General features: G+C 41.4%; 1 protein-coding gene across 1 annotated transcript; it reads left to right on the forward strand.

Annotated features, from left to right (window-relative positions):
• Positions 1 to 1,811: 1,811 nt before the first annotated feature.
• Positions 1,812 to 12,840, forward strand: LOC115459155 (polynucleotide 5'-hydroxyl-kinase NOL9-like; the record flags this gene model as incomplete). The annotated part of the gene is made up of 6 exons (XM_030189029.1): positions 1,812 to 1,973; positions 3,970 to 4,270; positions 8,988 to 9,099; positions 9,646 to 9,823; positions 11,702 to 11,835; positions 12,098 to 12,840. Coding segments are annotated over 6 exons (1,007 nt in total), but the record flags the coding sequence as incomplete, so codon positions are not given.
• Positions 12,841 to 16,822: the final 3,982 nt, after the last annotated feature.

Here is a 16,822-nt window from a genome sequence, read left to right on the forward strand (position 1 = left end):
CCCCCCCCCCCCCCCCCCCCCCCACTACTTTACAAAAATATTTTTTACAAAAAGAGTTTTATTGTATATTGACTTTACATTTATTCAAACTTCAAATTTACTTCATATAGCATACTACGCATAATCGTACTCACTAAGAAAAAGTGATCTTAAAAAGAGCACTTGGCTTTTTTTTTATTTTTTTTATTTCTTTATTTATACATTTCATATATACAGTACCAAGAACACCTCTCGCACAACTTAGGAGAACAGTAAGTACATCTTTACACAGGAAACCGCTACCCCCAACTTACACTCCCACCTCCTATATTAGTCCACAACAGAAGCTAAAGACCAAGCCACAATTCTGGGAAAAAAAAACAATAAACTATAATACATTCTAGCACAAAAGAGACTCTGAAGGGAGATGTGGAAGACAATTATATCTGAGGTGTAGATGCAATCTCCGCTCCAGGTGGCAGAGAAGGAGCACCCCCGCCCCCGCCCCCCTGGAGTCCAGGAACGCTTTCAGCTGCAAAGGTTCAAAAAACACATACTTTACAGAATTCAACTTCACCACACATTTACAGAGATAATTTGGCCAAAAAAGGTCCCCCAAGTGAAACACAGTGGGGCGCAGCTTAAGAAAAGCTTGTCGCCTCCTCTGCGTTACCTTGGTCACATCAGGATACATCCGTACTTGAACATTCAAAAACTTTTCTTTCCGATACTTGAAAAATAACTTCAGTATCCAATCTCTATCTAACCGTGAAACAAATGTCACTATAAGAGTAGCTCGCTCACGCCGCTCCTCTTCACCCTCCAACTCCCGGATAAAGTCCAAGGTGTCAAATCGCACAGCAGACTCCACAATAAAGCACTTGGCTTTAATGAACTCACAGCAGCTCCTCATTAAAATGGCAGAGGGTTGTAAGGATTTTGTGAGACTAGGAGACTGATCTGGCAGATGAAATTTAATGTGGACGTGTGCAAGTGATGCGCATAGGGAGAAAAATTCTAACTGCAGGGTTCAAAATTCCCATTCCTTTAGCGTCTTGCTCCAGACCATTCCCTACGAGTGAGTAAAAGTCCTCCTACCAGTTATATAGGCAACAGTTAATATAAGAATAGCCATACTGGGTCAGACTGATGGTCCATCTAGCCCAGTATCCTGCTTCCAGCAGTGGTCAACCTAGGTCACAAGCACCTGGCAGAATCCCAAATAATAGTTTAACCTTACAACGCAAAAATAACAGAATACTCCTTGAAACTAGTGACCGGCAGATTGAAAATAGATAGTCAAAAGATTTTTTTGTGTGCATTTTTTTTTTTTGGAAGCACATAATTTAAGCGGTGGAATCAGTGGTGAACATAGGGCTCAAAAGAGGTTTGGACAAGTTCTTGGAGGAAAAGTGTTTAAAAATATATTAGCCAAGTAGTCTTGGAAGAGCCATTGCTTATCTCCGACAATGATCACATTTTGGAATCTCCTGAATACTTGTGACCTGGGACTGATCACTGTTGGATGCAGGATGATAGGCTTAGTGGACCTTGGTCTGACCCCCACTTGGCTTTTCTTACATTCTTAGAGCTTTTTTTTTTTTTGTTACGTGTGTGTGTGTGTTGTGACTTGGAGATAGAATAGGATAGTAGATGATAAGTCTACCCAAATTGCTCCCTGTTGTAGTGCCTTAGACCCTCATTGATTTTTGGTCTTTCGCTTCCTTGCAACTAGGGATCTTCCATGCTTGCCATACTTGAATTTTGTTATTGTGTTTTTGCTGGAAGTATGACTGGAGTTGTCATTTCTGTGGGTCTTGTTTCATTTTCAGGTCCACCTTTTATGCACCAAAGAGAGCCTCATAAAATGGTTTATTATGGGGAAGCCTCCTGCGAACATGACTTGGAGAGATACATTGAGACCGTGAAATACATCTTGTGTTTCTGTAAGAGAGAGGCACCTCTTGTGATTAATACCATGGGATGGGTGAAAGGTATGTGTAATGATTTTATTTTTCAGAGTATGTAGAAGTTAAGAAAGAGACAACATCATAAGTCTGACTTTGTGGTCATCAAGTATGGCAATAGAAATAGTTGGAAGCATAGATTTAATGAACAGATTACTACTCTTTGGCTAGTTATTGCTTGATTTTTACTTAACTCTGGTTTAAACAGCTGGATCACTGTGGAAAACAATTACATCACTTTCTTCTATTTCATTGCAAGCAGTCATTTTGTTGGGGATAAGGTACCATACAAAGCTGCTAGGCAACATGATTTAAAATCCAAATATAGCTAGGAAGGACTGCAACACTGCGATGGAGAGGCTAACTCAGATAGCTAATAGCAGTGAGCAGTTAGGCTCACTCTGCTGTGACCTGAGTGAACCTCATATCACTTTGTCCAACTAGCCATTAGCCCCCGGATTCTATAAACATACATGCCAAATTTATACCTAGAGTGCAAATTTGCATGTTCAAATTATTGAATAAGGCAGGTGTTCCCAAATTTTTTCGGTTCACGGCACCTTTCCCTGCAGCCCTCTCTTCCCAGAAAGTCCAGCACACCATTTCCTGCAGCCCCTCTCCTCCCATAAATCTAGCACATCTCTGCCTTACCCAAATCCAGCATCGCTAGCTACTTTCCTTCCTGCAGGTCTAGGATCACTGCCGCTTCCTTCTCCTTCCCCCCGCCGCTGCTGCAGTGCTTGCGGCTTACATTTTCGGGTCGTCCATGATTCACGTGCACAGCGGGGACTTCCCAGACTGCTGCGTCTGGCCCTCACAACAGGAAGTTGCATCGGAGAGGGCCGGACACGGCAGACTATGAAGTCCCCGCTGTGCCTGTGTGGATTGCTGCAAGCACTGCAGCGACGGCAGGGGAAGAAGCAAGGAAGTGGCATATTCCGGACTTGCGGGAGGGGAAAGTAGGGCGCGATGCTTGATTGTGGGTGACGGGATGGAGGCCAAGATGTCCTTTGGCACCCCTGAGAGTTCTGGCACACCAGGGGGCTGTGGTGCACAGTTTGGGAAACGCTGGAATAAGGACAAGCTGCATGCGTAACTTAATTTAATAATTGGCTGTTAATCAGATTTAGTTGCCAATTATTGCCTTGAATTGGTGGTAATTGGCACTAGTCAGCACGCACAACTGACCTTTGCTGTTCTAGAAGTTGGGCTTGCCGAGTGGCTTTATGCAGCTTTTAATTTTTACTTTTTTTTTTTTTACTTTTTTAAATTAATTTTTCAAATTTATACATCAAACAAACTTGACAAGCTTGTAAAGAAAGTTCAGTTAGTTACAATAAAGCTTGTTAGAACATAATTCTAATAGAGATAAAAGAAGGAAAAAAAGCAAAAAAAACTTAACCTCACAAAAGGCCACATGTGGAGTCCATTATATTGGAGAAATTAGGCAAATAATTCAACATTTATAAATCGGTTGCATCAGATTCACTATCAATTTTCAATAGTTGTTATTATTCTGTCTTATTAGTTTTAGATGTTATAAAAGAATAGGATCATAATATACATATTTCAGTGACTGATAAGTGACCAGACATTTACATGGATATTTAAGAAAAAATGTAGCTCCAATTTTTTGTGTCTGTTTCATCTGAAGAAATTTCTGACGTTTTTGCGTTTCCCTCGAGAAATCTGGGAAATGCTGCGTTCGGCACCTAACCCTTACCGTTCAGTGAATCCAGACTGCCCCAATTTGACTGCCCCTATCGGACCAACCGTTCACTTGTCTATTAGATTGTAAGCTCTTTGAGCAGGGACTGTCTCTCTTTGTTAAATTGTACAGCGCTGCGTAACCCTAGTAGCGCTCTAGAAATGTTAAGTAGTAGTAGTAGTAGTAAAACTCGAATTTTTAGTCCTTTGAAGATTTTATCCTTATTTTTGAAAAACAACTTCAATATCCAAGTCTTGTCTGGAATTAGAGCTACTGTCACCACTAATGTAGTTGGTTTTATTTTTGCTTTTTAAGGTTTTGGACTGATGCTCTTGATTGATATAATCCGGCTGCTGACACCCAGTCATATTGTTCAGCTTTCTGTTAAAGACACAGAAGACCTGGCACCGCTCACCCCAGAATATGTTCAGACTGCCACTGGGTTGCATACCAAAGGCAAACTGCAAGTGAAACACAAGAACCTGGGGACGTTCGGAGCAGAGGATCCAGAGCAACAGGAGGAAGAAAAAGATGATCTTTATTTTCAGACGTTTACAGGACATAAGCTGCTTTGTGTTCAGTGTGACTTTCATGGTGTAGGAGATCCTAGTAGTATGTAAGTGTTTTTTTGTTGTTTTTAAAGGTTCCATTAGTTCTGTCTGTGGTTTTCTTTTATATGAATTTAGTTCCAACAGATGCTCTTCTATTTGATTTTATTTTATCATTTTACTTAATTACATTCACGTTTATCACATAAATGTAAGGAAATACAGAAATATAAAAAGGAAAACATTTTCTCTCAACAATATATATTTACATAATTGTCCACAATTGGAAGATCCAAGATCAGGAAAACAATCTTAAAGAAAATAAGAAAAACTCAAAATGGTTAATCTTACACTTCACATTTTCTGAGGCAGGAAGGTTAATCGGTTATTGCAGCCGGTACAGTGGAAACTGAAGGAAGTTGCTGCAGAGGATTCTTCATCTGTTTCCACAAACTCTTATAATTTCTTAGGTTCAAACAAATAAGGAAATAAAACACTTACAAGGGAATCGCGCTAGGAAGGTCCCACCTAGGGCAACAGATGCTCTTCTAATTACATATTTTGTCTGCATGGACTAGCTGGATTAAAGATGACAAAAATCTGCTGAAAATACAATAATCTACTATAATAAAATGCACCCTCAACGTTCTGAGGACACTGACGTCACTGCAGGCACTCAGACACCGGTTCGTAAGTTCATGGTGGGGAAGCCACAACACTCACCATGTCTTCATGCCCCACCCTCGCGTCACACGTGATGACGTCGAGGGCGGAACACGTACACAACAAGGCAAATGTGTTTCCCTACTCCTCCCCTTCAACAAATCGCAGCCGCCGAGGACGTGCCCATCACCCCGTCCCTTTTGCCCCAACACCCCACCTTTTAAAGGTACCGCCCCGCCCCCGGTCGCCCCCTCTTCCCCTCATCACCTTCTCTCCCCCCTGTCACCTCCCCTCCCCTTACGCCACTATCCCTGGTGGTCTAGCGGTACCTGTTCGCTGTTCGTTTCAAAATGGCCGCCGAGAGTTGAAGCTGCCTCGCGAGATTTCAACTCTCGGCGGCCATTTTGAAACGCCGAGAGCCGGACTCACACACGATGCAGCAGGGCAGCTAGCAGCACCGCTACGGGCAGGAAAGAGGGCGCTCTTTCTTTCCTGCCCCGACCGAACAGGTACCTCTAGACCACCAGGGAGACTAGCGTAAGGGGAGGGGAAGGGAGTCCCGTGCCCGCTAGCGCCCGTTTCATCACAGGCAGAAACGGGCCTTTTTTACTAGTAGATTACATAATAGCAGAAAAAGACCATCCAGCTCTTTTGTCTATCCAGTTACATATGGACAAAAATATCTCTGCTGCCAACCAGAGATTGACTGTCTCCAGGATCTGTTCTCTTATCCAGGACAATTTGTCATTGCCTTAATTTGTACTGTACCCTCTTGGGCAGATGGACATACAAGATTCTCCTCCCCTTAGCGTAATCTGTGCTGAGCTACTCTCCCTTCCCGTATATAGTTACATGAATTTCTAATAATTTGAATAGCTGTCAGTACTAGTGTGGCTGTTGCAGGAACATTCATCCTTCGAAGTCCCCTGCGTAGCTTGCTAGTCACATCCAGTAACGTGAGGGCTTGTTTCTACTAGGAATTCTAGTTATTAAAGTACTTACAGCTTGGAAGACAGGCCCAGCTGCTTAATTGCTTACATTTTTGCTAGCACTTCTACCTTATATCTTACCCACTTTGCTGTTCATTCTGGGAGCCCTCATACTTGTCATCGAATCATTACCATAGGGCATTTTAAACACTTCAACATGTGCAGTTAGGATTTACTTCTGCCATCTTTGTCGAACAGCATTGGAGTGTGAGGTTGAGAATTTGTGCCTGAGGTCCTGTAATTGGAGCTAAGAGGGTCTTGTGTACAAGATGAGGCACTGAAGGACTGAGGCCTTCATTGTGAGCAATACTATAAATAGTTGCACTTAAGTCCTTTATCAGTCTTAAGTGAAAATTATATACGAATCTCTTTCAAAATATTTTTCTCAATTATTGCTGATTCATCCATCATGCTGACTTCGCTGGGCAGCATGAGAGAATTTTTGTCCTTTGATTCTTGTCTGTAGTGCACCTGGATTTCATTTACATTTTGTTTTCTTTAAATCATCATTTCAACATTGCTTCCTCCTGTTCCCTCTGTTAAAGTGGAAAAATGATCCAATTTATGGCATGCAGAGAGGAATAAATGTCTTTATTTTAACTTTTGTTTTCCAAACGCTTTTTAAAAAAAATGTTCTGTCAATAAATCTCAGTTGATTCTGTATTAGCTGTTCTGTGCTAGCATGAGCTTTTTGTAAGTGCCAAGGCAACCAACCACCTTTGCCACTAGCAAGGGAGGTTTTTTGGAGGCAAGAAACCATTATGGTTACTAGTGTGATAGTGTAGGAAACAGAAGTCCTTTTACTAAAGTCAAAAGCTGTGCAGTAACTATTGGGGAGTGTCCAGCATTCCATCTGCAGATACTGCACAGACAAGTTCCCTACCACACACTGGGTTGCCAAGTTAAATTTAGCATGGGTGCACTTAATTTCATTTGCTTTTCATATCTGTTAGACTAGTCCAAACCAGTGGCTATGTCCCTGACCAGCAGATGGAGGTAGAGAAGGAGGCACTTTCAGTGACATCACAGGTATTAAGTTGTGGCCAAGTGTGTAATCTGTCAGTATTTCTCCATCTCCAGCAGATGGTGCCGGATGGTTTGGTGCAGCTGGATTTTGTTTCTTGTAGGCTTTACTCCCACGGTTGAAGTAGAGTTTGCAACTCAGTGGTAGAATCCCAGGAATAGGTCCCTGGACCCTTTCCTTTATGAGAGGGATGTGCTCTTTCTGCCTTCCGCCACTCTGAACCTTGCCCACAGACTTTTGCTCTGAGGAATGGGCTGGCATAGGCTGCTAGAGAGCCTCAGGGGTCAAAATAGAGAAAAATACAATTTTCCTGCTGGGGCAGCCCTTAGTAGCACTGTCCCGCTGAATAAAGGGACAGTGCTACCCTCCTTCTCTCCTCCCCCCCCCCCCCAAAAAAAAAAATAAAAATATTAAAAAACAGAGAGAAGCAGAGGTTCTGCAACTTCATGGAAGTGAGATGGGACAGTTGTTAAGAAGGTGGTCCTGCAAGGCTTTTGGTTGCTTTCAGTGAGGACTCTGGTGTCCACCTGGGCAGAGGCTTGGGCAGTCTCTCCAGAGGCTATTTGCAGTGTGCCAAATTTGCTTTCCCTGCATTCTTTCTTGAAGCATTGCAAGATTGATGTTTGGGCCAGGGGTAATAGCCTTTTTTTTGGGGGGGGGGGGGGGGGGTGCTGTTTGGGCTAGAGAGAGCCTTGTCTTCTGACCGGAGGCATAGAGTTTTAATACATCCAGCTGGTTTGAATTGGTCTGGCAGAGGTAAAATTATTCTTACCTGTTAATATCCTGTCCTTGACTTCTTCTAGACTAGCTTTGGCATCCCACCTTGAAGACAGTGGGTTTGGGGATTGTTTTCTGTGTCCTGTTCTGAGGATTGGGGTTTCTGTTTTACCTCCATGTCTCCTCTTGTTTCCCTTTTTCAAATTTGAGTTGAGGCTCTTGGTTGAGTATTTTATTTGGGATTTTATTCTGCTTTGACAAGTGCATAGTGACAATTTCCAGGCTGCACCTCTACTTATACTGGTGATGTCACTGGAAAGTGTTTGCTTCTTTACCTCCATCTGCTGGTTTGGACTGGTCTAGCAGAACTTAAAGAAAGGAAATTAACAGGTAAGATTAAATTTCACCATTTGACAGCATATAAGTAGCACACACTAACTGCAATGTGCAGTCCTTGTCTAATTTCTAAGCAGTTGTTGTGGGATTTCTAGCACACTGACTGTTTTAATGCAGAATGCCGTTAGTATTGGCCTGTGCTGTTAGTGCGGGTTTTGAAGTTTAGTAAAAGAGCCCATGAGACTCCTTAATCTATCAGTCATTTCAACCTACCTGTTTTTTTTTGCTTTGTGCTTTTATTTTTTTAGCTGTAGGTCATAAGTGACTCAAAAGTAAAGTATTGTATCCCATTATTTTTATTCCTCTTTTTGTCATGGCCACACCCCTTTTAAGACTGCACTTCCATTTTCACTATTCATTGTGGCCTTTGTACTTCAAAAATGTGTGTGTTGGAAAAGGGAGTCCCTGAATTCACTGTTTCAGACGGTGGAAATGTCTAAATTGGAGATACTTTCAGAAGTCTGCACATATTTCTTTTCAGATAATGAATAAAATTCATAAGCAAAATGGAACATCAGTTCTTAACTGTCAGCTGACTTTTCTAACCTAATATAACTGCTTTAAAGCCGGTCAGATTTAATGACTTTAGCATGGGCTTACCACCTCCCTGCATTTCCTGCTGATGAATTGTGTATAGCATTGGAAGCAACATTTCATTCGCTTACTTGGGCACCAAACTACTTGTATATTAGGGCATTTTTAGAATTTTGTTAAAAACACTAAATTCATTAGTTTGAACGAGTGGGCGCTGTGTCTGGTGTGTGTGGGTGGGGGGGAATATAGAAGAGATGTGATTCTATTTGCTGGCATCCCAAATGTAAATTTGAATTGAAAGTGTTACTCTGCTATGTAAGGTACTTTGCTGTGAATATTCAGGAACCACAGCTTGTACAAGTCTTCTGTAAACAGTTTTTTTTTTGTTTGTTTTTATCTGGAGCTGCTTTAATCTTTTTTTTTTTTTTTTTTTTTTTGCTTGTTACTGTTTTCTTTTTTCAGGCGCTGCCATAGCAACATTCTGAGAGATTTGGCAATTTTGGGTTATCTTAGTAAAATGCAACCTTTGGAACTGGACCAGTTAGTGCCTTTAAACAGTTTGATACCCTATCAGGTGAGGGAGAGGGGAAATAGCCTGTTTGTTGGAACTGGATATAGATGGCGCTTGCTATTTCAGATGGTTAAGAAGGCAAAAGAACTTTTTGCCATTGCATGCACAAGACATTTACAGTTTTATTACTCTTAGGCAGATGCTGATTTTCTTGTGTTAAGGACAGTGTTTGGTCATGCTTTTGAACGCCTGCCAGGTAACAATATAATTAGGAGCCTTTTCACTCTAGTATCCACCTTAATCTTCTGTTCTTTAGTGATGGATTTATGTTCCATGCTTTCTTCTGTGTCTTCCCAAACCCCGTTACACTTGCTGATTTATAGAATTATGAAAAACCCTTATGCTATTTAGTTGATTCCCCAGATTTATTGTTAAAAGTACCTTATTCTTCTATATATTTCCTTGATCATATTTAACTCTGGATACCTAACCGTAAAAATCTCCTATTTAAAACAAAACTTTTTTGTTTGATAAGTGACTAGTAGTTTCTGCTTTTAAAGAAAGCACTGAAAACAGTGAGACTGACGGTTTGTGATCTGTTTTTCTTAGGTACCTTTTCATGCAGTTGCACTATGGACCATTCACTCGGATGTCGCTCCCACTCACATCATGTACACAGTAAATGCCAACTGGGTGGGTCTGTGCAGGGTTCTAGAGGACTTCAGACATCATTCGGAGGGACCGATTTTACTTAAGCAGACACCAGTCTGTGATTGTTTGGGGTTTGGTGAGTCTGAGACACTTCTACTAGTTATCATTTCTATAGCGCTACAAGGCATACGCAGCACTGTACACCATACATGAAGAGATAGTTCCTGCTCAAAGAGCTTACAATCTAAATAGGACAGACAAACAGACAGAACAAGCAAGAGGCAAGGAAATTAAAGAGGGGATAAAAGGTACAGGGCAAGTGAGTAGTGGTTAGGAGACAAAAGCAGCGTCAAAGAGGTGGGCTTTTAGCCTGGATTTGAAAACGGCCAAAGACGGGGCTAGACGTACAGGCTCGGGAAGTCTATTCCAGTAATCAGGGCTCTAAGTTAACAAAGCAGTTTACAACATATTTAATATAGTAACACAAAATACAGCGATAGAAGAAAGATTGTAGCTAGCAGACATAAATAGTTGCAACAAACACCACCCACCGGCAGGACATCTGCTTCAATGCTACCTTAACCTCTAGCTACTATAGAGGGTTTCTTTGCTCACTCAAATGGAAAAGCTTCCCTAAGGGTGTCTTTCTCTTCCCCTGATAATTGTATTCTTAAAGCTTTAGACTTATGCACGTTAACTTCCTTATCTAGACCAGTTAACATCCCACCTGACCAGACCAGATGCTTGGTGGGTAGTATTTTACATAGGGATGAGTTGCTTGCTGTCATTGTCCAGGTGCTCTTGCTGTTCAAAGATTTCTGATGTTGAGCCGGTGAAGAATATAAAGTTGGAGGACCCTCTACTAGGCCTGCACAGGCCTTTCCAGTGCCTAGAGCAATTAGAGATAATGGCATAATTGGCCCCCCTGAATGCAGGTTGAAGGTAGCAAGATTTATTTCTAGGCTGTATTCTATACAGGGGTGGAGAGTGGGCATTCCTGCACTAAGCAGTTAGTGCGTATATATATTACTGCATACCCACAGCCCTGAAAACCATAGACAATCTAACTTTCGCAAATCCTTGAAGACACATCTGTTCAACAAAGTCTACAAAATGAACCCTTAACGACACAAATCACCACCCAACTCATTCAAGTATCAAAGTGCAACTCCTACACCACCCTATCTAACACCTACTTCTCTAATTCCTCATATATCTTCTGCTTATACTAATTGTATACAAGATCCTGTCATGACTATGTCATAACTACACTCTGTAAGCCACATTGAGCCTGCAAATAGGTGGGATAATGTGGGGTACAAATGTAATAAATAATAATAATAACTGGTTAATGCATGGACAACGCAGGAGCGTTTACCACCTACAAAGCAAGTGGTGCACTTACTCTAGATTTTATGTGTTGGTATATTTTAGTGTCCACACTCTCCACCTGTAAAGCCATAAATGTATTTTTTTTAGTAACCAGTCTGTGTGTACAACTGGACCATAACCCACATACAAAGAGAGATTTTGTGCAGCAGGGTTCTTTTTCCAAGTGTAAGAAAAAGCAAAGAAGGCCTTTAAAGGCTTGAATGAATAAAAAAAACCCAACCAAACAAAAAACGTTATTTTGAGGGAGTGATTTTTGATGGATGTTTTTACCCCTGGAAAAAGACACAAAAAATTTGCTCTGGCCACCCTGAAAAAACACTGATGGGAATTTCATTTTGAAATTCCTCTACTTGTTTTTTTTTTAGTATTTTGATCTGTATGCTTTTGCACCTTGAAAGTACGCAGGTTGAATATTCCCAGAGCTTGAGCTTGCTTTTGCATTTTCCAAAGAGAAACTGAGAACATGACATCTGATAAAGACCATATGGTCCATCGGTTCTTCTGCAAGGAATTTCGTTTTGATAATAGGTTTGTAGGCACCTGCTGACAGTTGTCCTTAAGCGTTGTTTAGCTCGCTGTGGTCTCTTGTTAGGATGTTTCCTGAACTTTGATTGTTTTTCAGGAATTGTTAGAGGGATTGATATGGAAAAAAAGATCTACCACATATTGACCCCAGTACCACCGGAAAAGTTAAGACTGGTTAATTGCTTACTGGTTGGGAGCATTAGTATTCCGCACAGCATCTTCAAAAACCAGGTAAGAAAAACAATGTTTCCCCCTCTTTCTCAGTACTGGAACCAAGTAGAGATATTCACTACCCTTCCCTCCCCATCTTTCCTCTTAAAGCTTTTTTTTACTTTAACAGAATCTGTTGTATATATATATTTATTTTTTGCATGTTTTGTTTGGGGTTTTTTTGTACTGCTCATGCTAAAATAGTTGAGACCAATCTTTGCTAAAGGAAGGGGTGATTAATTTCCTTTTTAAAAACTTTTCCCTCTTCTTTGATGTATTCAAGTCTGGGATTAAAGGAGAGATACCGTACGTCACCTCTGCCTACAACTTTGAAATTTCGGGAGCTGGAAAGATTAAGTTGAACAAGCAGCTGAAGAGGAGAGAGCACCACAGGCCGCACTGATGCCTCGTTTCAGCGTTTCTTTCTGGGGAAGTGGGAAAACTTCTGTGCCATTTTTCCAGAAAGTGTTCTGTTTTCTCTTCTCTTTTTCTAGAAGAATTGAGTATTGAAAAGAGCAAATGTTTTTGTCACATCTTTATTGACTTTAACATACAAATATATAACAACACACAACATCACACTTGTAAAGTTATGCACCATAGTACACAGACTGATCCAAAGGACTTCATCTCAGCGGCCATTTAAAAACTGTTTGACCAGTGTCCATATTTTCAGGACTTTGTTTCTCTGTTGCATTTTTTTCTGCTGCCGCTGCTTGAAATTTGTACATGGTGTAGACACTGTTCTACCATATAACAAAATGTGACACAGTATTGTCCTTCCAGCATTGGAAAGTAAATTCTTTTTTGATTTCTTAAAAAACAAAAACAAAAAAACAACCCGCAAACGTTGAATTAGCGTAAATGTAAATTGTTATGTCTATTGGTGCTGCTGAGAAGTGTTCATTTTTCATATTACTTTAACCTTTTTCTATGTTAACATTTGTGTAAAATGTGTGAGTATATTTCTGTGTCCAGAACACTGAAATCTTTCTGAATATCAGAATGTTGTTTTTACTTTTTTTTTTTTTTTAAATATTGTGATGAATAAAATTTTGTGTTTAATCCAAGACTATTCTTGTGTGTGTGTTCAGCATCTTCACGAGAGGCTATTGTGATGCATGGCAAGTGTGCGTATTAGCTTTATCCTCAGAGGCATGTGCTCATGCTGACTTGGTTTTCTTTGTGTAAATGGGCTATCATTAGCCTTCAGACCGAGAGAAATATACCATGTGACAGAGGCTAATGACAGACCTCTTTCTCTGTTGCAGTACCACAGACCCTACTTAGGGGCCTATTTACCCAGTTTTGCACTTACTGTGCTCTTACATAGTAACATAGTAGATGACGGCAGAAAAAGACCTGCACGGTCCATCCAGTCTGCCCAACAAGATAACTCATATTTGCTGCCTTTTGTGTATACCCTACTTTGATTTGTACCTGTCCTTTTCAGGGCACAGACCGTATAAGTCTGCCCAGCACTATCCCCACCTCCCAACCACCAGTCCCACCTCCCACCACTGGGTCTGGCACAGACCGTATAAGTCTGCCCCGCCTCCCGATCTTGACTAAGCTCCTGAGGATCCAAATATTAACATGTGGTAAGTGCAGAGGCAGGAAGTAACACGGGGGAATCCCTTTATTGAAATTCGGGGATTAATACCAAGTTTATGCCACATTAACTGCTAATATAGAGTTGCCTTAAGAGCTTTGCAGTATTTTAAGTTAGCGGTAAACCGGACATTAATGGGATGTTTTATAAAGCCGAGCTAGCACTTTTAACTCGCGGTAGAAAGCCAAGACACTCATATTCCTATGGATGTTTCAGCCTTTATAACCAGCTGATTTTTACCACAATCTAAAAATGCTAGCGCGGTTTTGTAAAAGTGCCCACCTAAGAGTGTTTGTGTCGGGGGTGTGGCATTCGGCAATTAACACATTGCACTAACTGCCCAGTGACTGGCCAACGCAGAGTTGGGGGCCCTTTTACTAAGCCACGGTAGGGCTAATGTTGGGTTATCTTGTGCCAAATCAACACTGTTGTCGGGGTAGCGCAGGCGTCTGGTAGTATTTCCAAAGTTGGCATGCACCTGTGGTAGACAATAATTTTGTTATTTTCTACCGCGGTGGGGGGTGTCCCCGGGGGTAATTAGCAGTGCAGACACATTGGCCCCACATGAGCACTTAGGTCTGCACAACAAAACCAGTTAGTCACACCGAGTCATCGAGAATTAATTTATAAACACACCAGACACGTTGTTTTTATAGTACAGGGGCCTTATCTGTGCAATTTACTTCCTGTATCCCAATCGTTTCCAGACATCACTTGAACAATTTAAAGCTGACCTTAATACATACCTTTTTAAGGATGCATATAAATACGTTTCTATTCTCCCTAGCAGGTTTTTTCGGGAGATGCTTTGGAAGATACTTGGAACACTTTTTCCTTTTCTTTTTACCTTCCCTCCTTTGTCCTATTAATTATGGTAGTTCTCCCCTTCCCAAATAGTCATGTCTGTTTTTTGACCATATTGTGATTTTGCATAGTTTATACGGTAAATAGAGTGTTCCAAATTAATGCATTTGAAACCAAAGTTTTGCAGGAATGTAAGTCTATAAATTTGGGATGATAAACTCCTTTGGAATTAGCCTGTCTATGGAGATATGACAGTTGTCACTCCAAATGTGAAAGCTGTGTGCTGTGGTTTTATTGCTCCACTCAGGCGTTGTGAAATGTTGGGATCCCCTGACTCAGGCATTCGTGCTGAAACCCAGCTGAGTTGGATTGTAAACCGCTCTTGAAGGAATCTCCATAGGACGGGTTAGAAAGACTACTTGGGATAGGCAAGAGCCACTGGGGTTCCCTCCTGCCCTGAATATTCCACTACACCACCAGAGGACAGTAAGGTAGTCGGGGGGGGGGGGGGGGGTGCTACTCTGCATTCTTGTTTTTTGTGTAATGCAATTGCAAGTAACGCAGTTGTGATTTTGCATAGTAGTTTATACGGTAAATAGAGTGTTCCAAATTAATGCTTTTGATACCAAAGCTTTGCATTTAAGAGGTTAGTTCCGGGAGCGACTGAGGGCGGGGGGAGCCGGTGATCTCGGATGGGGGGGTGACCCCGATGTTTCCCCGAAAAATAAGGCCTCCCCTGAAAATAAGACCTAGCAGGTCTTGGGGAGCAAAATTTAATATAAGACAGTGTCTTATTTTCGGGGAAACACGGTATTTTCACAAGCTTTCACTATTGAAATTGGCAGCATAATATTTCTTCTTCTGTTCTGGTTCCAGGACCACGGGAATTACATGGGGACGTGTACCTTGAGATATGAATGGGATAACTGTATTCCTAAATATTGCTCAGATGTTATGACGATGTACCTGCTGTAGTGGGTGAGGCCGTTTGAGTCTTGCAATCGCTTGTGAGCAGTATTTAGCACCAGATGGTGCATAACTGTCTTAAAAATTGAGGGTTCCATTATTTAAATTACATATACTTAATGTTTAGTTTTTAAAGTTAGACTCCCTTTTTAGTGTTCAGCCAGCAAAGAATATTTATTTGGGATAACTGTATGGCATCTTTTTTTTTTTTGCTCTTGCCATCTCTCACCACTGTAATACCTATGCTTTCTGAAGCTGATTTGTTCCGACTGAGAGAGAGAAGCAACGTTTATAAGATTTTTTGGAGATAAAATGAGAGCTTGACTAGAAAAACTGAAGACTAAGTGGGATGATAAACTTTGACCTATTCAGGACTCTAATCCACTCCCTGGTCTTGAGCCATTTCGACTACTGCAATGGAATTTACACCGGCTGCAAAGAACACACCCTTAAACTCCAGACAGCGCAGAACACCGCGGCGAGGCTACTATTTGGCAAATCTCAGTTTGAGGCGGCAAAACCCCTATGTGAGAAGCTCCACTGGCTCCCGATTAAAGAACGTATTGAATTCAAGATCTGTGCTGTTACCCACAAGATTGTATACGGGAGACGCTCCTGCTTATACGTACAACCTGATCGACCTCCCTCCCAGAAATTCCGAGAAGTCGTCCCGCACCTATCTCAATCTCCACTTTCCTAACTACAGAAACTTAAGATACAAACTACTCTTTGCCTCCTCGTTTTGCTTTGTGTCCCTGCTACTGGAATGCTCTACCATCACCATTAAGAGAGACAGTCGATCATAGTCTGTTCAAGAAGTCCCTTAAGACCTACCTATGTGATTGATCTTACCTCTGCTGCTTGATTACCTGCAATCCCGCATTCCTCCGCCTGCTGGTTCCCTCCCTTCCCCTCCTCTACCTTATTCTCTGATTTGTACTACAATAATTATGTTGTTCTTTTCACCAAATGTTGTAAGCCACATCGAGTCCGCCCTAGTGGGATTATGTGGGATATAAATGTTCACAATAAATAACAGTTTATTTGACCTCAAGGTACAGCTCTGTGTACAAGAATGATGTTGTTTGAAATGTTAGATGTAGCTATGAGCCTTAAAACTTTGAACAAGTACTGTATTCACTCTGCATTTTTTGCCTAGTCCTGTTTGCTATGTATCATTGCTGAAATTTGTGTGCGAGGTTCTTTAAGCTATTATAATTCCCTGATCGCCCTGGGAGCAGCTCTGTTAGAACAATGTCAGTTGGTGCTGGAGACCTGTTCCTCCAAATTGAATATGGTGTTATGTAGCACAAATGGGAAGAAACCTCTGTAACTGGTGTACCACAAGCAAAACAGGAAAAAGTGCTTGTGTTTCTAGGATTAGAGGGTGGAAAGCAAGCTGTGTGCTGTGGTTTTACTGCTCCACTCAGGCGTTGTGAAGTGTTGGGATCCCCTGACTCAGGCATTTGTGCTGAAACCCAGCTGAGTTGGGTTATTTCTACAGTTAAGCTTTCCTTGGCAACAATGTGGTTGTTTTTCCTACACCCTTCCTTGACCACCTCTGCTGGTTATAGAGGACAGTACCTGAAACAAAGATTCTATAAATGGTGCTCAAATTGGGGGCGA

The sequence above is a fragment of the Microcaecilia unicolor genome, unplaced genomic scaffold (genome assembly GCF_901765095.1).
Source record: "Microcaecilia unicolor unplaced genomic scaffold, aMicUni1.1, whole genome shotgun sequence".
Taxonomy (NCBI): Eukaryota; Metazoa; Chordata; class Amphibia; order Gymnophiona; family Siphonopidae; genus Microcaecilia; species Microcaecilia unicolor.